The following is a 20,894-nucleotide window of genomic DNA, read 5'->3' on the forward strand; positions in this document are numbered from 1 at the left end:
CTGTGTTGTGTCCGATGCATTGACATGCTTTCATCCTTTTTCTAACGCTTACATTTTTTTATTTATATATAATGCTATTGTTGAACTCATTTAAAATTGTAGGTTCTGTAGGTTTAAAGCCACAAAGAGAAGGTCACATAGAAAAGGTCAAAGAAAGTAAGAGAAAGTGGAAGAGATGGCTCATTACTTTACATTACAGCTCATTTACACTTTAGCCGTTTATGCTTGGATGATAGATATATGTAATTAGAAAAGTAAAAATGTAAAACAAGTCGGGTTGTGGGTCCTAAAGGATTGGGATTGAGAACTGATTTATTTACTCCCTCAGTTTCCACAGGTCAGATGTTGTTTGTTTCTCGCTGCCAAACCTTTCTCTGGCACCATCAAGGCCACAGCAGCTGCTGGGACACAGCAAAGCATGGTGGCAATGTGGCTAAATAAAGCCAAGCAACAGGCTCCTCGTCAGCTCTTTTATAACAATAGAAGTGTTATATGGTCCTTCAGGAAAAATAAAATGTTTCTGACAGCCCCTGAGGACAATTATACTTATTAAATGTATTAAACTGTGATCTAGTTGGATTAATCAATCCCATTAACAGTAGAAAACACTGCTGAGACTCAGTTAATGTTCATTATGATAATCTACACTAGGTGTACTCTGTAAGACTATTTCGAGTAGTGTCAAAAAGACATGCAATGCATTCAAAAAAGAGTTAATAAACGTTGTTTCTGCTCCAAAGGAACCATAAACTGCAGACATGTCTGAGGGGTGAGTATTGATCTTTAAAGGGCGCCACAATAACATACACTATTTCTATGTTAAATAATAACAAATCTTTAAATCTTTTGTCTACTTTTCTTGTCACGTGTTGATGAAGACCGGTGAGTCAACATTATTTATTTATTTATTTATGTTATTATCAAGACTGATTCAGAATTATTGATTCATGCATTTATGCTTAAAAAGACATTTGAAAAACTATACTGATGACACTAGTGGATGTATAAAATAATTCTCATCTTTCTCACAGAGAAAGCCAAAATTTTCTGCAACACGCCGACTGCTTTTGAAGGTAGGTCTTGAAAACCTTTAATTCATGTCTGAACAGTATTTAACGATATGCCACTGGCGCTAGTTTTCATCAAGGCTTAATAAAGCCTTACTATCTTACAGTCCAAACTGCTGAAGAAGGCAGCTTCTATGCTGGTGACTGAAATTGAAGAGAAGAAACACGAAAGGGAAAGAGTTGTGAATGAGTGCTTCCCTCCACTGACGTCAGGTCTGTCAGCTGATGAGCTCAAGGTACTACTGACGCAGGAAATCAAGCAGATTTGGTCATTACTGTTATTCTACATCATCTTGACAGTTTTATTTTTCTTAACAGGAACTTTGCAAAGAACTAAATCGTAAGATTGACGTTGTAGACGAAGCTCGTTATGATATAGAGCTTAAAGTAGTGAAAAATGAGACAGAGGTAAAGTGGAACTGAATCACACACAAAAAAACAAACAGTTGATATATTTACTGACCTATAGGGATGCTGAAGTGTGTGTTTGTTGCACAGATCCAGGCACTGATTCAGAAGATCACTGGGCTGAAGGGAGTAAAGAGGCCCAACTTGAAGAGGGTGAAGAAAACTACAGACGACATGTTGGGTGCATGCACCGACACCTCCAAACTCATGAAGGCTGATTTCAAGGCCAACCTTAAGACAGTGAAGAAGGAGGAAGAAAAGGTAAAGCTGGCAACGCTGCGACATTCAGCCATAAAATAAGAAACTGTTTTATAAAGTAGATCATGTCTATCTTTTGTCTTTGCAGAAGGAAGAAGTGAATGACTGGCGTAAAAACGTGGAGGCCATGTCTGGCATGGAGGGCAGGAAGAAGAAGTTTAATGCAGGACAATAAGAAGGTGCTTACACAGTCATTTAGCAGACGCTTTTATCCAAAGCGACTTACAATCAGTAGTATATTACATATCATTCACCCATTCACACACTGATGACAGGCTACCATGCAAGGTGCCACCATCAGACTCTAACTAACATTCATGCAACATCCAGTCCACACCGACGGCAAGCCTTCGGGAGCAACTTGGGGTTACTGGTGCTCTGTTACTAACACATCATCTTCCCTAAAGTAAACCCGTGTGACATGTTTTTTTTGTATATATTAAATCCCTTTGTCTGTCTTTATTTCAGAATCTTTGCATAAATTCAAGAAGTTTCCATTTCAGGACGAAATAAAACTGGTTTTGTAAAGAGTGATATTAAAACACAGGCACGTGTAAAAGATTAAATAAATGCACTATTTAGATTATACAGTATTAAAACACTTTTACCTTGATTTAATGTATGTAAAAATAACACAGTATGCCGTGGATGTAATCATATCATTTGTATAGTATACTGTACCCTTTGCATATTAAAATTGTGTAAAGAATAGGCTGATTATCTTTATGAGTTTGTCTTTCAAAGTACACTATTTGTATCGCGCAGATGTATGTAATACCTGTGATGCTGATTAAACAACCATAACAATTTTACTGCTTATTTTCTTGTGTTTTATTTACGATCTATCCAATTTCAGAGATAATCATGTTGTTGGATAGATTGATTGTCTACTCCTGGTGTTAATTAGCAGTGGGAGTTTGGGAGTTTAGTGGTGGTTAACTTGGTGTTGTGTGTGGGGGGGGACGGCGACAAGTGTAAGTGCAGTAATATACAGTTGTAGACTGAGGAGGCTATTTTAGTTGGCCACTCACAGAAGGCAATAGGAGCCATTCAATTTGAGAAGTTTCGTTTCTTGTCATTAAGAGAGAGCCACTGCTCACCTCAACTGATTTTCTGCAGGGATAAGAAAAGGTATGTTGATCTTTTTATGATTATGATGTCTGGTTTAGGGAAATATCAGACAATTAGACAATTACACTTGTTGCATTATCTGGAATAATTTAAAGAACAGCAGGAACCTTAATAGCCTGAAGGAAAACATGAGCATGCAAATTCACTGTAAAATCTTTAAACAGGTAAATCTTAAAGAGAACAAATATATCTACTTGTTATGAAATATGTATTTAATGTTAAGGCACATTTAATTCATCATCAATTGAATGTTTAAATGGACTCATCAAGTAATTCAATTGGTAATATGCACATAAGCAAACTGTCTCATGCTACAGGGAAATATTTTTTTCATTAAAAAGATGATTCACTTACATTTTGTTCCATTTATTTGTCAAAAGAAATTCCTGACTTTGGTTCCTACTGTGGCTGCTCTGTTAAATGGATTGACTCCAACTGAGATAAAAAAATAAAAAAGGAATATAATTTAAATAATCTGCAGAACTCACATGTGTTGCCAATTTGAAGGCTTAACGTTGGTATTTTAACATACCGAGGTCTGGATGACTCATTCAACAAGAAGTGAATAAACATTATGAAGAGTAACAGAAAAAATATACTGGCTAAATATTACTGTTTTTATAATACATCTTGTACATTAATGTTAAACAGGAAGAATACTACATGTGTGTACTGTTACTACGGCAACTGATGCTGTTTATGAATATTATATATAATACATATATATTTAGAGAGAGAGAGAGAGAAGAGAGAGAGAGAGATAGAATATATATAAATTATATATATATGTATATATATATAAACAATTCTGACTTTGGTATTGAATAGTAATGAATTGTTTTATTTTTTTACAGAAAAAAGCCAATCATGTCTGAGGGGTAAGTTTTTATTTTATGTAAATAAGTATCTGTTAATTCTTTTTCATGTTGGTATTAACTCTCATCTTATTTCTCTTCCTTTCAAACATCATACCGTCCACCACAGACAGGTAAGTTATTTATAAAATGATATTAAAAAATCTACACTTAGATACCATATAAAAAAAAAAAATTGTATCGCTGTTGCTACTATAAACTTTTCTCCACTGCTTTTTTTGTAGAAAAAATCAAAGATTTCTGCATCTGGCAGACTGGCCCTGAAGGTATTGTCTTCTCTGTCTTTACTACAACTTACAATAATTCCCCGCAAATAAAACTTTATGACACCCTCCACAAATCACAAAATAAAAGTGATCCGTGCCTCAAAGTTAATCATTACTTTTTATTCAATTTAGACCAAGCTGCTGAAAATGGCAGCTGTGATGTTGGAGAAGGAGACGGAGGAAAAGAAGCTGGAGAGAGAAACCACTTTGAGTGAGAGAGTTCCTCCACTTCAGCTGTCTGGTTTGTCCCTGGAGGACCTTCAGGTATGTGCAGGTCACAGCATGAGCTGCCAATCATATCACAAACCAGCAACGTCGCTGAAATGCTTCATATGCATGTATCCCTCTGATGTATAAAGATGACATGCCTATAGTATGTTCGTATGCAGTTGGTGCATTAGAGGAGAAATGCTTCGCCGTCTGTTTTATAGATGGGTTATTTAGCTGACAATCTTATTTACAGCAACCTTTAATAACTTATACTATTAGAAACATTATGATTTCAAATGTTAAATACATTACAATTAAACACCATTTTTGAGTTTGAGGTGTGGAACTGTGCAACCTATGATATGTAATATACTACTGATTGTAAGTCGCTCTGGATAAAAGCGTCTGCTAAATGACTGTAATGTAATGTAATGTAATCTGCCAGAGGATTGTAGGGTTATCCCTATATGTTTAATACATATGATATGATTTCCTTTCTCTCTGCAGGCTTTCTGCAAAGATCTGTACCATAAGGTTGACGTGGTAGATGAAGATACGACATTGATGCCAAAGTGGCCAAAAATAACAAGGAGGTACATGTTTATTCATATTCATTTGACTTATATGTTGATTTAATTCTGTTTTCATTTAATGTATGTGGTTTTTTAATGATAATAATGCAGCATTATAATGATTTGATTATGATTTACCATTAACATGTAGGTTTTAAAGCCTTGTCAAGTGTGGTTTGTAACATTTTTTAAATTCATTTTCATTGCTATTTATTGCCATTTTTAGGCTGGTTATGTTGTATACCTTTAACTTTTTTATTGTTTCCTGCAGGTTGAAAATCTGTCACAGAAGATCGTTGAGCTGAAGGGTAAAATGAAGCGACCTGCTCTGAAGAGGGTGAAGATCTCAGCTGACGCCATGTTGGGAGCTCTGCTGGGCGCTAAGGTCAAAGAGTCTGTGGACTTCAAGGCCAACCTGAAGACGGTGAAGAAAGAGGAGGAAAAGGTAAGTACTGCTACTAAAACACCAGATTGTGTTTAAGTTTTCAAGATGATGTCAGACTCGGTTGACTCTTTGGTTTTAAACTGCTGGCATTGCTCATGTTATTTTGGGGTTATTCTCTGAACGTACAGTATCACTAAGAATAATTTTCTTCTCATGAACAGAAAGAGGAAGTGACTGACTGGCGTAAGAACGTGGATGCCATGTCTGGTATGGAGGGCAGGAAGAAGCTGTTTGATGCCAGACAGTAGATTTATAAGTTAGAGACTCAATTTTAGTTTTACAGTGGACAAGAATAGAGAGGAAAATAAGGTTACCATTCCTGCTCACAATAGGAAGATGACAGTGTATGTGCGTGAGCCTGGGTGCATAGGCTGTAGATTTAGCATATTAATGAGTTGCATTCTGTCTGCGTTTTGTGGTGTTCATCACTTAGCATAAAAGTGAGATTTGCTGTTAGTCTTGATCTTGAAATGCCTGTAAAAGACCAGTTTATCTCCTGATAATAAATACTTCTGATCAACACAGAAAACCGATGCCCCATTTTTCTTGTTTAAATATTTACTTTATTATCCACCAAACTGGGACCCAATATGAGCCAGATGACAGCAAAAGTTCCAGGTTGTCAACAGCAGCAGCTGAGAACGAAGTTGTTAAATCATCTTTGTAAATCAAGGCAGATGTAACATTCACATTAAGAACTGCGAACATCCCAAAATAAGAGAGGTCAGGGCTGCAATAAACCCCACAGCAACCAGGGAGCAGCAGGAGCACACAGTACCAATAAACACTACAACTCCTGCTAAAAACAATAATTACAACTTAATCAACTTGTTGACTGACACAAAAAATTCTGTATCCAGATTTGCTGCTTGTCTTTGTCTTACTCTTTGGATTTGGGACTAATCTAAAGAATGCAATTTGAGAATTGAATCTCTGGATACTTTCACCGTTTTCTGATATTTTTGTAACCAAAAGATAAAGCAATTAAACCAAAAAATAATCAGCAGATTATCCAGCAAAATGCTAGCGTCTGTAGTCATACAGTAACAATAAACTCCATCCAGTGTTTTGAAATGTAGTTACTGCTGCCTTTTCAGTAATGATAGACAGTGACAGTGAAGATACACAGAGCATACGGTATTTTGGGGGGAACTCCACACATTTACACATAAAAGTCAGTTAACCACTATCAAACAGTTACATAATGCCATATCGGTCACAAGTGTTTGACAAGTGTGAGAAATTAGCCCACAATGATGTCATAGTGATGTCATCAGGCTTATCTTGCGGGGGTTTGGTGACAGATAGTCTGTGTGAAAAACTGGAGGTGCAAAGTTTAAAAGATGAGGGAGTTTACCAGGCAGGGATCTAATGCTGCGTTCACGTTCACATATTGTTTGTCAGCTTTGAAGTTGCAGATTTCGCTAATTTCAGACATCGACAATTTCTTCCACTTGTTGCAAAGAACTAAAGTTGTGTTAAAAGAATAAAATAAATTGACTAAATGGCCGCAAAGCCATGGCAGTTACATCTAAATAAAATGCAATATTATAATGCTTATACATAAATCCAGCTAATAGCAATAGACGTTTTTTTTAATCTGTTTTCACTTGTTAAAGAGATAATGTAAATATATAAGCCACAAAAGTAGTTGATTAATTTCAGCGAGGTGATTACAAGGCTAACATTGGAGGTAATGAAGCACGAATACTCCTGAGTCAGAATGACTATGTTAAAGATGCTGTTGGATGTATTATGGGAAATGTAGGCTCCAGTGTTCTTGACTAACGGTATATATCTCGGCATCTTCTGCAAATTTTTAACCATTCTTCGTCTAACACGTAGCTTGGATACTCCTTGAAAACAAGTTCTGCAAAAAGTGATCTTAAAAATAGTATTTGACCCAAGGTTTGTTCTCTACTATTCTTGTTTGATTGTTCGCTGCCTACCAATCCTTATGTGAGGGCATGAGTTCGCAGCCCTCCACAAAAGTCAGATTGAACTCTGGCTGGCTCAGTTTACGAACCATCAAGTCCTGACACGCACCTGTCTTTGTTCCTCTGCTCCACTAAATAAAACCTGACCAACATTTGGCTTTGCTGTTACCTCCAAGGGGGTCCTGTAATGTGTTATCAGGCTATAAAAGTCAGTGACGCACTTATGCAAAGGAGTGGGGATAATAATGTATTGGCAGGTCTGTACTGAACATGAAAGTACTTCTTACTTCTCACGATGATGCTGTGAAAGTTTAAAAAAAAGAACTCTATTCGAATTGATGCAAGTAGATAAAACTAATCATCTCTATTTTGTTGTTGAATTTGCAAGTTTGCATGAACAAAGCAATGTCATTCAGTTGATGTGGCCACTAGAGATGCAGATATGTGATATGGGGATTAAAAAATATTAGATGCCTCTAGATGGACATCTTTACGTGGGCCAGATTCAAACTTTGACTGTGCTGTTTGATCTATAAATAAAGGAGAGGAACAAAAGAATAATGCCACTCTAGGTTGATTTCTTCCTTCTGTGTAACTCTTTAACAACTTTATCCAAACTCCACCAAGCTGGTAGATGTGGGACACTGACACAGGATGCAACCGGTGCGTCAGTTGGTAATGTCTCTTTAAATTCTCCTTGTCACTTCCACCAACAGGTGTTGTCAAAATTACACAGGATAGCCAAATGTTTGGGCCCATAGATGAAGTTTTATTACCTCCTTTCCTGTCAGATATTGTGGGGATGCTATGTGCAATAGTAAATGTCACTGGAGTCTATTTTAGTGAGCCATTCACACACGCACTGGTGCTATAAATCTGATAGATTTTTCTCTCTCAGAAAGTGTATTGCTGCCTCCCTCACACACACTTTTTCTTCAGTTTGGAGTCTCAAGGAGCTGTTTCGGCTTCAATAAGGTACAGAGTTGATTTTATTGTGGATTACAGTAAACTTGGTGTGGTGGGCATGTTGAGGTGTTGAGCTCAGTTCAGTGAAAAGGACAAGTTTCACAGCATGCTAAACAATCATTAACAGTTCATTTATAATCTGTAAAGTGTCTTATTCAGAGGAGTGTCTAATTTTCACTTTGTTGTTGTATTTGGATATCATTGTGATAACGATTAACAATAAATTTAACATTGTCAGTTTGCATGCCTGTGGATTATCTGGCCTTTCAACTTTTTTGTCACCTATGCGGAGGCTCTTGTGAGTAACTTAACACGACCACTGATCCAGCACTTTAAAACTTTGATTATGAAACAAGTGCTTTTATAGTTACAGTCATCTTTAAAGATGTATTCTGTAACAATGGGTAAATGTGAAACAGCAGACCAAAGTCTGCAATTAACCTATTATTCAATGTAGTTTTAATATATATTTAGATTTGTTATAATATTACATTTAACTCTGGTAAAAGTTTATTTGAATGATGAAAAAAATTAAGAAATTTGGTATTGTACTCCAACTGACATATTTACTGTCACGACAAATGTTGACCAGAATAAACTAAATAAAATGTAATGCAATTAAATTTGAATTACGACAGTTTGGTTAAAATAAATCTTCCAATTGGTCCCAAACTGTACAAGGGCAACAACTGAGTTAACAATAAATAACTTTGTTAAGCTTTAATGGGCCAAGGAATGTTTGGAATGGGTGAAATACATTGACCCAGGAAGTTAAAAAGGTCATCAACCTTCAGCGTCCAGCTCAATAGAACAATGTTAAAAGGTCAAATCACTGTGTTTGCAATTAAATGCATTAATACTTCACAGAAAAGAGACTTATCTTTTTCTTTTCCAATTCTAGTGCAGGAATTTAAGACAGTCATGGCTGAACCGTGAGTATAACCGCTTCTGGTATATTTTACAGTGTTCATTGACAGTTCAAAGCAAACTGTATAAGTATGTATTGAAATAAAATATTTAATCATGTTTATATGTTTTTTTTTCTCTCTCTCTTTCTCTCTCTTGCTAATGCTCCAACAGACCTGTGAGTATCTATTATACAACATATAGAAATAAGCCTTTTCTCAGTCATCTGGTTATCTAATGATGCAATTTAAAAGAGCATGTATGCAAATTTGCGGTTCATATATAGCATAAATGGAGAATATTCAATGTTTTTTATGTGTGAATTATAGAAAAAATCAAAGATCTCCTCCTCTCGAAGGCTGGGGTTGAAGGTAAGTTTTTCTTTATTTACGATGTTTTTTAAATTTATTTATTATGAAGAATTAAATGTTAGAGTGCACCATTTTGTATGCTTTTGTATAAACCGCAGAAAAATAGTTGTGATGTGTGTTGAGAAATGCATAATACATAAGTGTACTTATGTGCTATACATATAAATACTCTTTAAGGATGTGTCACACTTAAGTTTTATCGTGTAAATTAATTGAAAATTCTCATATATATGGGAATTTTTGCTGTCTACAGAACACAATAAAGTTTGTTTTATTATTTCACCTTTTTCTATAGATTAGACTTTTGACAGTTGCTGCTCAGATGCTGCAGGAGGAGACAGAGCAGAAAATTAAGGAGAGAGAAGATGCTCTGGCAGCACGAGTTCCTCCTCTTAATGTGTCTGGTCTGTCTTTGCAAGACCTTCAGGTATTTAACTTTATCCAAATAATCCAGTACACTCACTAATATATTCTTTCTTTATTATAACATTCTGATTCCACAAGATGATGTCTTCTACTTTTTTTTTTTTTTTTTACACAGGATCTTTGTAAAGACTTGCACCACAAGATTGATGTTGTAGATGAGGAGTGGTATGATATCGGCCTCAAGGTGTCCAAAAACGAAAAAGAGGTGAGCTGCTGAAGAATGAATAGAAAGAGGAAGTGATGCATGTGGAAACATTTTTTTTAGGCGTTACTGCATCCTATGTCTTTACTGTAAAGACGGGTCATAACAGGAAACAAACACTGCCTCCATGTGGCGGCATGAGGACATAACAGAATCATCTGGATAAAGCCTGATACACTCTTTGATTTTGTAATAGTACCAAACTGTGCCCCAAATATATGCTGGAACTCAAAAAAAGTGCACCTTTGTGTTTTACAACCTCGACCTAAATCTGCACTTCACTAAACTTGATCCATTGCTATCAATGACATTTTATATGAAAGTCAAGAGTCACATTATCCAACTGTTTTAAACACGACAGTAAATTAAGGACTGAAAATTATAACACTGATATAATGAAATATAAAACCCCAGGCAGTCTCATTTATATTCTATTTTAGAGATAGAGCAATAGTAAATTGAGGCAAAATTGGCTTTTTATTAATCTGTAAATTGAGCAATTAGTACTTCCTAACCACAGATTATCAAACATCTGTAAATGTAGAAGTTCAAAATTTTCCAGTAATTGTTAAAATATGGTTAATTATAATATTTTTTGTTTATTAAAGTTGTTGAGTTTCTCTGATTTTGCCCTGGTTGGCCCAACCTTTAAAAACTTCTAACTTGATTTGGTTGCTTGAACAAAAGTGTACAAACAAAATCTAACTAAGTATAGAATTAGTTTGACTCAAGGTCCACTTATTGGCTCTTTTCTGGAGCTTTTTGAACCACATCTCTCTACATCCGGGTAACCTATCAGCTGAGAAAGACTGCAAGATTTGGTTAAAAGCTACTGAAAAATTAACCATATATTGAGATTTTTTTAAATCAAATATCAGGATTAATAGTCAACTTTCAGTTCTCAATTATGCATTGATTACAAGTGGACACATTGATAAATCCCAGTGTTCATAAATACCTATATAGATGTGAAGAAGTGAACCAGTGAGGGGTAATATGGTGTACTTGACTTAAACAGCACAATCTTTTCTATCAATTGAATCCGTCCAGATAGAAAACATGAACCTGAAGATCATTGAGATACAGAGTAAGTTCAAGAAGCCGACCCTGAAGAGAGTGAAGATCTCAGCTGAGGCCATGCTGAGCGTTCTGCTGGGCTCCAAACACAAGGAGTCCATCGACTTCAAGGCCAACCTCAAAACGGTCAAGAAGGAAGAGGAGAAGGTAAACCTGGCTTTTGCTTTAGCCTCTCAGAAACCTTCAGGTCATGGCTATTTTTGGGTTGAAATTATCTTTTTAATTTATCTGTGATATGTTATGTTTCTAACAGAAAGAGGAAGTCACCGATTGGCGTAAGAACGTGGAGGCCATGTCTGGTATGGAGGGCAGGAAGAAGCTGTTTGACGCCTCCGGCAACTAAAGAAACATGTTCTTTTGATTAAGAAATCATCTTCTTAAAAAAAATTGTTAACATTACTTACTGTCTTACCTATATTATATCAATTTATGAATTTGCAGTTAGGACAATCTTACAGAGATAAAGGAAAAGCAACAGATATTGTTTATTTAAAGAGGGACTAGAATTCAAGTGGTCTTTAAATGATGTACACTGATTTCAACATACATCATTTTTTGTCATTACCTGCTTTATATTAGCGATGCAGTGACTGCTTGCAGGTCTCCTCTGCAGCCTTTAGATGGCAGCATAACACTTTGAAACCATAACTCAGACACTTGTGGAGTGAATTGACAGTATAATATAGTGACTGTTGAGAAACACTGTTTGTCCCTCGTAAATTAACAACTGCTATTGTGTTTCTGCTGTGACAAATTACCATCTAACGTCAGATATTCAAGATGTATTGCCTATTCAAGATATAATGCTAAAAATTAAATAGCATGATTTTGCTCTTTGTTAAGGTTATTGCAGTGAAAAGTGTGTCATCTTCATATTTGGATTATGTACTTGATACAAACATGAAACCAGCGAAGTTGTCTCAATAAAAATATAACAATCCTGCTGTTGTTTTCCTTAAATGTGTGATCTAAAAATCACTTTGCATTTTATGTGGGATCCAATTTTACTTCACTTATGTTGGAGGAAAGCTCCTTCAAAGGAGGAAGAGACTAAGGAAGCTTCACAGGTTGACAGACCCAATAAGATTTCACACCTCATACATGTGCGATGTGAGCGACGCGGTGCAAGAATGGTGAGGACAGATGGTCTATTTTAGTGAGCCACTCACATGAGCCCTGGAATCTATATATCTACCCTGTTTCTGTGCTTCTCATCTCAGAAAAAGAAGCCTGTGAGTATTAGTCACATGCTGTATAAGGTAAGGAGCTTTATTTTGAAATAGTACAGAGCATTAAGGGATAAAACAGCAAAGGAAGGCTTTTTGTTACTCTTGCTGTGATTAAAAAAAAACTGACGCTACTCCAAATTCATCTGTATTCAGAAAGCAAGGCAGATTTTCTTTCACTCTAAAAGAAGCATTTATGTTTATGTCTGTTATAATTTCTTACAGTCATTTAGAATAATAAAATTAAAGCTATATCTTACTTTTAAAAAGAAAACTCTTCACATCTATTAACATCACATATCTGTGTGGATTTGATAAGATAAAATAAAATAATCCTTTATTAGTCCCGCAGAGGGGAAATTTGCAGGATTACAGCAGCAGAAAGGATAGTGCAAAGAAGAGACATAGTAAAAAAAACAAGATCAAAACAATTACTATTAATAAGTAAATAAGTAATAACACAGTAAAGAATATTATGTATTTTTTTGCAAACTTTTTAAATAGTTTATAATTGTGTAGTGTCATTTCACTATATTGATCTGGAATTCATTTTTGCTTACTAAATTAAAAATAAACAACATGAATCCTGACCTCTGTGGTCTTGATTGATTACTTGTCTGGTAATTGTAAGTATTTTTAAGTTTTGTTTTAGAGAATATTTTTTAAGTTGTAGGTTTGACCTTTAGACAATGTCAAACAATATTTGTGTCCTCCGCTATGGAACTGCACCCTGTGGTTTATAGGATTTCTCTATCAGAAGTGATGCATTTTGCTTTTTTCTTTTCACAGTAAATTAACAGGGATGTGTATTCTTCTGTACAAAAAAAAAGAAAAGATAATTGTCTTTTTCCTTTCTGTTTAAGATATATTGAACAGGGGGAGACGTAAAAAAACTGCAACCATGTCTGAAGGGTAAGCAGCCACGTCTTGCTTACTTTCACCACACCCCAACTTACGTAATACCAGACATTCAAAAAATGTAACAAATTGCACCTTCTCTCTTTCTCTTTTTAAAATGTGGACACCAACTTCCTACCTGGATAGACATGTGGTGAGTTATTAAATTATTGCATCAGTTGTGGGACAAAAAAACCTGCTTTTTTGTGTTTTTTGAATCATACCATGATTAATGTGCAAAACAGTAACAGAAGAACCACCAATGTGAAATTCACTGTGTGCTGTTGGATATTTTAATAGTTTAGCCAGAAATCTGACATGCATCTTTTCTTCTCCAGAAACCAAAGCCAAAAATCAGTGCGTCTCGCAGACTGTTCTTGAAGGTATTTAAAGTGTAACTGCGTGGTATTCTTGGATAGTAATGCTGTAGACATTTTTTAAGAGTCTCTTAACCATGTTGTAATGTTCTGGTTGGCTGAGGTGTCATTCTGTTCATGTATGTGCACCAGACCAAACTGCTAAAGAAAGCCATGACGATGTTTGAAATTGAAAAGCAAGCCCGAAAAGATGAACGAGAGAGAATCCTCGCTGAGAGAGTCCCCGACCTCCAACTGTCAGGCCTGTCTTTGCAGGATCTACAGGTACATTTTTCAGTGAAGCATATGAATCCACACGAGGAGTTTATTTTTTATTTAAGTCATTATTAAATCACATAACTGTGCAAGCACTTACTTTTTTTTTTTTTTACTTTTCCACACCTACTCCTAATGGTATCCAGCCGCAAGCAATAACCTTTGGTTTGTGAGTTTTTGAGATATCTGTCATTCATTTAGACTTCTGCTGCCACCAAAATACAACCATAAAATGTAATTTAGTTAGTTGTGCTCAAAGCATCAACATTTACATTTGAAAACCTCAATAGCAATGGCTCCTGCAAAGAACACCTCAGTTAGTCCACAGACCACAGACCTTAATGTCAGCAGTTTTAATAGAAACTATCAACAGCAAGGTCCTTGATCTGCACATTGTACAAATCCTACAACAACTGCTGCATGTATTTATATAAATGGTATTATGTTTTATATTAAACAATGTGCTTACTTTGAGAACGAACACACTGAGATACAGACCAGTGTGAGCTTCAATGCAAGTCCATCAATATTAAAACACACCGCACAACTCTTCTCCAGTATACCATGCTTTATTAAAAGTTTCGGCCATCTTGTTGTTTGTTTAGCAAAGTATGGTGTACTTGAGAAGAGAGTTATGAAAAGTGGTATTCTATGTTGCACCGTCTCTGTGCATTGTTCCTATCTATGTCAGTATTTATCAAAACCAGTTACATTCAACCCAATTCCGGCAATTGGTATTTAAACGAGTCAAATAAATGAAAGGTGTCTGTGTCCACAGAATATTTGCAAAGAGCTGCACCAGAAAATTGATGTGGTTGATGAAGAGCGTTATGACATAGATTCTAAAGTGACGAAAAACACCAGGGAGGTAAGCAGTATTTGTGAATAACTAGTTTGATCTCTGACCTTTTATGTAAACAATATTTATTCAGATTCAGAACGTTTTATGGTAATGCTCTTGTTGTTTGTGTTGGGAATAGATAACAGACCTGTCTCAGAAGATCTATGAGTTGAAGGGCAAGATGAAGAGACCGGCTTTGAAGAGGGTGAGGGTGTCTGCTGACGCCATGTTGGGAGCTCTGTTTGGCGCTAAGATCAAAGAGTCTGTGGACTTCAAGGCCAACCTGAAGACGGTGAAGAAAGAGGAGGAAAAGGTAAAGGATGCTGGCTTTAACTCAAACATAACATGATGTGATGTCACTTCAATCACTGAGGATAGTTCTCTCATTAAATGCTGCTTTCCAAATTGTCCTGTGTACATTAAACACACAAGCCCCCAGAAACAATAAAAAACATATAAAATAAGTAACAGTAAACAGTCCATTGGTAGGGTCCATTTGGAAGTTTTAGTTAAACAGAATACCTTTTTATCATTACACTTTGTTTGCAATCAAGGTTGCAGGTTTCATCTTAACTTTGGGAACCACACATTTGACAAAAAACAACAAATTTCTGAACCTTCTGCGGTAAAAAGTAAACTGATACAACTTGAGAAGGGTTTTAATTGTATAGAAAAAATGTGGAGGACGTAAGAATGTAGTTGCACAGAATCTGAGGCATGTTCAGTGAAAGAAATTCATTCTTCTTTTCATATTAACAAGGAAGTATATTGCCCAACATTGAATGCGTACTTGTGGTGTATTCAAAACCATCATCTTTTCACTCCGCAGAAAGAGGAAGTGACTGACTGGCGTAAGAACGTGGACGCCATGTCTGGTATGGAGGGCAGGAAGAAGCTGTTTGACGCCGGGCAGTAGATTTTGTGGTGGTGGATTTCTTTGTAAACATATTTGCTGCTCTAAAAAAGGTGTAACCAGTGAAACATGTTGTTTACTCTATGATGACAGCGAATCACACAAAGACCAAGTTAACAAGTAGATTTTCGGGTTGGTGGTAATGACAATAGTAAAAAAAGAGTTTAACTTTACCATAATTAATTCAATACATATAGTTTTTTACATAATGTATGATGTATTATGAAAAACTTATGTATAGGAGCACTATATTGCCTTTGTAGTTTTAGCATCCATATGAATTTATGAACACAACTCCACTTTTGGCTGTTCAGGTCACATGTAGTAATGTTAATGGCTTGCTTTCTGACATCTGCCTGACATAAACAGTAATAAACAGGCAAGAGTATCAGAAAATGCAGTTTTGTCTTGGTAAACATGTGTTTCTGAGCAATACAAATAAAAAAAGTGGATTCACATTCAAGGGGCAACTTATGTCAGGGTTCAACTGTTGAATTAAATAAGGTGAGCATCCTTGAAAATGAATGTGGCATTGAACTTAGACATTATGATGAGAAGGAGCAGTGTTATAAATTGTGTATCGAATAATTAAATGTAAATTACATTGAAAAATCCTCCTCTGTGTCCTAAACTGGAATTCCCTTAAGTCTTCTATGAATCACATTATCGTCTGATAATCAGAGATTCTGACATAAAGTTTTTATTGTGGTAGCGCTCCATTTAACGTCTCCTGTGTATTAGAATATTGTGGACAATAGTTGCAAATAAAATATTGGGACTGTTTTATAACAATATTGCATGTTTTATGATTTAAGCATAAATCTGATGGAGAACTTCTCATTTGTCAGGTATTTTATATTGATAATCAAAAATCCATTAACAAATATCAATTGAAACTGAAAATGTAGAAGTCTATATCACTATATATATAGAATAATGTGAAATAAAAAATAAAAAAACATGACAGGAACGCACTTGAAGCTATTTCCAACAAGGTAACGCTGATCCTTTTACTTTTGGTGGGGAGACTTGACTTATTAAGGTTAGTGTTGAATCAATATGTGCTTTACCTGACACAGGCCAGTCAGTGTTTGTAAAATGATGCAGCAATTAAATGTATTGGGGCCAAGTTTTAACAATAAAAATGTAGTTTTTACATCAACAGGCGGGTAATAAAGACAAGTTACACTTTCTTTCCCTTTGCCTGTGAACACAGTTGTCTTAAACTGCAGTCTTTCTCTCACAAACACCATAAATTCTCTTAACCACAAAGCCCATTCAACTAAACACCAATGGACTGTTTTGAGAGGCAGCGATTGGCTGACGGCCACGCCCCTCTCCTCTCCCTCTACGGTGAACTCGCCTACGCGTTACTAGCACTCCGAATATGGGCATAACATTCAACAAACGGCACCGCCCACTTGTGATATCCGCCACTCTGATTGGAGGGCTGGATTGTCAATCACCGACTTTCAAGGAACAACTGCTGTACATGGCCGAACATTTACGACCGTTCCAGCTACTTTAAGGCACAATTTCAAACCCACGCACGGTAAGGCGGCATGCTCACTATATTCTGAATATATGATGAATTTTCCTCATACCTTAGGTTCTGTTATTTGTAAAACGTTGTTTTTGTCTTTACCAGCCATAATATAAACTGTATACTCTACATAACATCCTATCAGGCTTGCAGACAGGCTGCAGCACCATCCAATGCAATATTGGGATAATTATTCTGTTTACTATATTTATATTCTCCAAGAACAGAGCTATCTAACTGCTGCATATCTATCTGCCTTTAGCTTGTCACTCCTTTAAAGCTGGCCCTGCTGCTGATCTCATATCAGATACACTGATGTGTGACTAAGTGAGAACTGAATGGTGTAATATATATTAATACAATTCCCCTGGTGTTTCACTAATTGCACAACTATTTTGTTTTTCATTTCTGTGTGCAGGTTCCTGCTGTTGGTGCTTCGGATGTCCAAGTACAGACTCTTTCTGCTGAGGCATGGGGAGGGGGCCTGGAACAAAGAGAACCGTTTCTGCAGCTGGGTCGACCAGAAGCTGAGCGAGGATGGGGTGAAGGAGGCCCAGGACTGTGGGAGACTCCTGAAGGAGCAGGGCTACAAGTTCGACTTGGTATTCACCTCCATACTGAGCCGCTCCATCCAGACAGCATGGCTGGTGCTGGAGGCCATGGGTCAGGAGTGGGTCCCCGTGGTCAAGGCCTGGAGACTGAACGAGCGCCACTATGGTGCTCTGATTGGCCTGAACCGGGCCGAGATGGCTCTGAAGCATGGAGAGGAAAAGGTGAAGCTGTGGAGAAGGAGCTACGATATCACACCACCTCTGATTGATGAATCGCACCCTTACTTCCTGGAAATCTACAATGACCGCAGATACACCACTTGTGACGTGCCAAAGGAGAACCTTCCCCGAGCGGAGAGCCTGAAGGAGGTGTTGGACAGGCTGCTGCCATACTGGGACAGCACTGTGGTGCCAGAGATAAAGAAAGGCAGGACTGTGCTCATTTCTGCTCATGGAAACAGCTGCAGAGCTCTGCTGAAACACCTGGAAGGTATGTTACCCAACTGAGCCAAGCTATTATAAACAGTGCTCTCTCTCAGCTTTTGTGTTTGTGCAGTAAATGCATTCAGTCTGCTGTTGAACAGGCTGCTGTTTCTAGTCGTCAGTCATTGAATGTGGAAGGACAGGTTTCAGTTCCACAAATGGAAAGTTGAACTTGCGTAAAAAGGCCAATGAGTTTATATTACATTCGGCTATGGCTATTAAGTCCACGCTGACCTTTCACCACACTCGTAAGCTTTGGAGGCTCCTTGTGCCACAGGACTTAACATAACACATATGCACTATTACTTAATATTATAAAGCATTTATGAACAAGCTTTCATTACAGCATACTTTCTTTTGTTATCAAGCCTGGTTGTGGCACATTTGTCAACTGTAATCCTAATATTACTGTCCTTAAATCAACAGGTATATCGGACAAGGATATTGCCAGTGTGACTTTACCTACAGGGATACCTGTGATGCTTGAGCTGGATGAAAACCTCAAGCCCGTGAAACCTCGAGAGCTCTTGGGAGACCAGGTGAAGATTCAGGCGGCAATTAAAAAGGTGGAGGACCAGGGAAAAGCCAAACCGTCAACTTGAACGCACTTAACCGGCTGTAAGACTTAACATAGTCCTGTTCTGGTTGCCTGTGCGCACTTTTATTAGGTACAGGTACTGAAAGTTCTTGAAAAGAGTCAAATACTTATAATAATAATAATAATATATGACATCTTAAAATAACAACAGCACATTGTTAATAAGATTTGAAGGAAAGGTGTGAAGTTGCTGTATGTGTACTAGTGGCCTGACCTGGAAACAGAAAGTGTGTCATAGGTCAGGAGGAAGCAGGTGGAACTACTGTACTGTAAATGTTTCAACGCTGTGTTGAGTTGTATTATGTGTAAACACTGGTTTTTAAGCTAACCGTTCCCACTTATGCCTGTATGGTTACCCTAAATTGGATATTTATTTATTTACCTATTGATTGAAAAATCTTGAAATATATCATATTGAGAAAGAAGAGGAGAAAAACACTCCTTTCTAAAAGATAACTTTTCTGTTACATTGATGAGCTTAAGGAATATTCCCTTTCATTTAAACATGTGCCTTCAGCATTAACGTAACGCTCAAATTCAGCTACTTTTTAAAAAAAGGTTATTTTAAGGAGCATCAAACGGCTCTTGTGGTGATTTTATTTGAGAATAAAAGACTCCATTAACAAATCTTACCTCTTAGAAATTGATTGCCTGGGTGTTCATTCCAAGTACGGGGTAAGAGTGAGCCCCAAAAAAAGCTGTAAATAAGCAAAACCATTGTCGACCAAATAACAAACCAAATAACAAATCAACAATCAACATAGAAAGTCACGCAATGGATTATGAAAATGATCAGAAGCTCTGAATCACAGGAAACAAAGAAAAACATGAGAAGAAGAAATAAAAGATCAAAGACTGGAAGCTGCATCAAGTCTCACTGAGGGGTCCTTTAACACGGACATTGAGATCCCCTGCTGTTACAGTTATTCATAATATTAAATAGCCTACTCAGTAAGAGTAAGCATTACTGCTGGAGTTGTTTTACCATAAGGTTTAAACAGCACATTAACTTGAAAACACTGTGACAATTTGGTGATAACTGGTTAATGCTTTGCACTTTTAAGGACCTTTTTTTTTTTTTTTTTTTAATGAATCACCTCCCTAATTTAATGCACTGTGAACGGTAAATACCATTACTAAATTCATACATGTGCAATTTTTATTTTGCTTTTGTAATGTTAATAACGTGGGGAAATGTTACAAACCATTTTCGTGGGTCTGCACATTATGGTCTTATACCAGCACTATCGTACTTGGAATCTTTTGTTACTACTGTGTGGCATCGGCTACTTAACTGTCTGCTGTATTGTGTCTCTTGTTTGTTGATGTACAGAATGTTCATTTGTGTCTATTTTGTACACTGGTTTGTTAGGTCAACAGGGGAGAAGAGATTAAGATGATGCATTTATAGCTACTAAAAAAGCACTGATATATTTGTAATCTCCTGGATTATTTAATGTCTTCCCTGCTGTTCACACCTTCCCATACGAGAGCCTGCATGATGAAATAAAAGTTAAAACTTTTCCTAAAACATACTTTTTTATTTCATTGTTTTGTGGCAATTTCAAGCTTCAATTTATCTGACACTTGATCATTTCACAACAGGAAGGCGTGTCGGATGTCACACTGACATAAAGTTAGTTATAAATTGTGTTATGGTGCAACTGAACAAATTAGAAAGCAAACAACAATTCTGTTTGGGAAGTACAGATATGCCAGCAATTTGGATTCTGGTCGCCTTGAGCCCACTGGAAACAATAAACAACTGAGTCTGTTTGGCTACCACAGAGGAGTGGCTCCTCATTTCTCAAACATTTCTGTAATTTGGCCAAACCACTGGGGCTGAGCCAGGAAGAAGCCCTCTAATTGGATGGAAATGTTCTTAAATGGACATGATCCTCAACGTTATTCTGTTACCCTGTTATGATACCATGTATCCGGGTAGATATAACAGTATATACTGTATATATATATACTTCATCTTGTTCATTAATGCTTTAAGAATTATATAAAATATGTTCATCATCAATTATCAGAAAACTCTTATGCATTATATACAACAATTTAGTGAGAATTCATATAGAAAAGAAACC

The 20,894-nt window shown here is 36.6% G+C and overlaps 4 protein-coding genes and 1 pseudogene across 4 annotated transcripts; all 5 read left to right on the forward strand.

The window, feature by feature from the left end:
* Positions 1-758: 758 nt before the first annotated feature.
* On the forward strand, positions 759-1,908 carry LOC129108886 (troponin I, slow skeletal muscle-like; annotated as a pseudogene).
* Positions 1,909-3,725: 1,817 nt separating this feature from the next.
* Positions 3,726-5,480, forward strand: LOC129108887 (troponin I, cardiac muscle-like). The gene is given in 7 exon segments (XM_054620810.1): positions 3,726-3,746; positions 3,964-4,005; positions 4,138-4,269; positions 4,723-4,762; positions 4,765-4,808; positions 5,059-5,232; positions 5,394-5,480. Coding segments are annotated over 7 exon segments (534 nt in total). The 5' UTR covers positions 3,726-3,731.
* A 3,875-nt stretch (positions 5,481-9,355) lies between these two features.
* LOC129108885 (troponin I, slow skeletal muscle-like) lies at positions 9,356-11,460 on the forward strand. The gene is given in 5 exon segments (XM_054620809.1): positions 9,356-9,412; positions 9,708-9,839; positions 9,954-10,043; positions 11,091-11,264; positions 11,371-11,460. Coding segments are annotated over 5 exon segments (543 nt in total).
* An 841-nt stretch (positions 11,461-12,301) lies between these two features.
* Positions 12,302-15,629, forward strand: LOC129108159 (troponin I, slow skeletal muscle-like). Its single transcript, XM_054619845.1, has 7 exons — positions 12,302-12,376; positions 13,207-13,394; positions 13,579-13,623; positions 13,750-13,881; positions 14,651-14,740; positions 14,853-15,026; positions 15,543-15,629. The coding sequence occupies exons 2-7, from the start codon at positions 13,359-13,361 to the stop codon at positions 15,627-15,629; spliced, it is 564 nt and encodes a 187-aa protein (XP_054475820.1). The 5' UTR covers positions 12,302-12,376; positions 13,207-13,358.
* Positions 15,630-17,097: 1,468 nt separating this feature from the next.
* Positions 17,098-20,293, forward strand: bpgm (2,3-bisphosphoglycerate mutase). Its single transcript, XM_054620137.1, has 3 exons — positions 17,098-17,178; positions 17,588-18,210; positions 18,630-20,293. Exons 2-3 carry the CDS (start codon positions 17,610-17,612, stop codon positions 18,803-18,805), a joined length of 777 nt encoding a protein of 258 aa, XP_054476112.1. The 5' UTR covers positions 17,098-17,178; positions 17,588-17,609; the 3' UTR covers positions 18,806-20,293.
* The last annotated feature ends 601 nt before the right edge of the window (positions 20,294-20,894 follow it).

Source organism: Anoplopoma fimbria, chromosome 19 (assembly GCF_027596085.1).
Source record: "Anoplopoma fimbria isolate UVic2021 breed Golden Eagle Sablefish chromosome 19, Afim_UVic_2022, whole genome shotgun sequence".
NCBI classification, from domain to species: Eukaryota; Metazoa; Chordata; class Actinopteri; order Perciformes; family Anoplopomatidae; genus Anoplopoma; species Anoplopoma fimbria.

What these genes read in the sequence shown, in the direction of transcription:
- LOC129108159 (XM_054619845.1), top strand. Translation starts at nt 13,359, where the DNA reads ATGTGGACACCAACTTCCTACCTGGATAGACATGTG. An exon ending in CCTACCTGGATAGACATGTG is followed by an intron (nt 13,395 to 13,578) that starts GTGAGTTATTAA and finishes TTTCTTCTCCAG; the next exon opens with AAACCAAAGCCAAAAATCAG. An exon ending in TGTCTTTGCAGGATCTACAG is followed by an intron (nt 13,882 to 14,650) that starts GTACATTTTTCA and finishes CTGTGTCCACAG; the next exon opens with AATATTTGCAAAGAGCTGCA.
- bpgm (XM_054620137.1), top strand. Translation starts at nt 17,610, where the DNA reads ATGTCCAAGTACAGACTCTTTCTGCTGAGGCATGGGGAGGGGGCCTGG. An exon ending in TCTGCTGAAACACCTGGAAG is followed by an intron (nt 18,211 to 18,629) that starts GTATGTTACCCA and finishes TTAAATCAACAG; the next exon opens with GTATATCGGACAAGGATATT.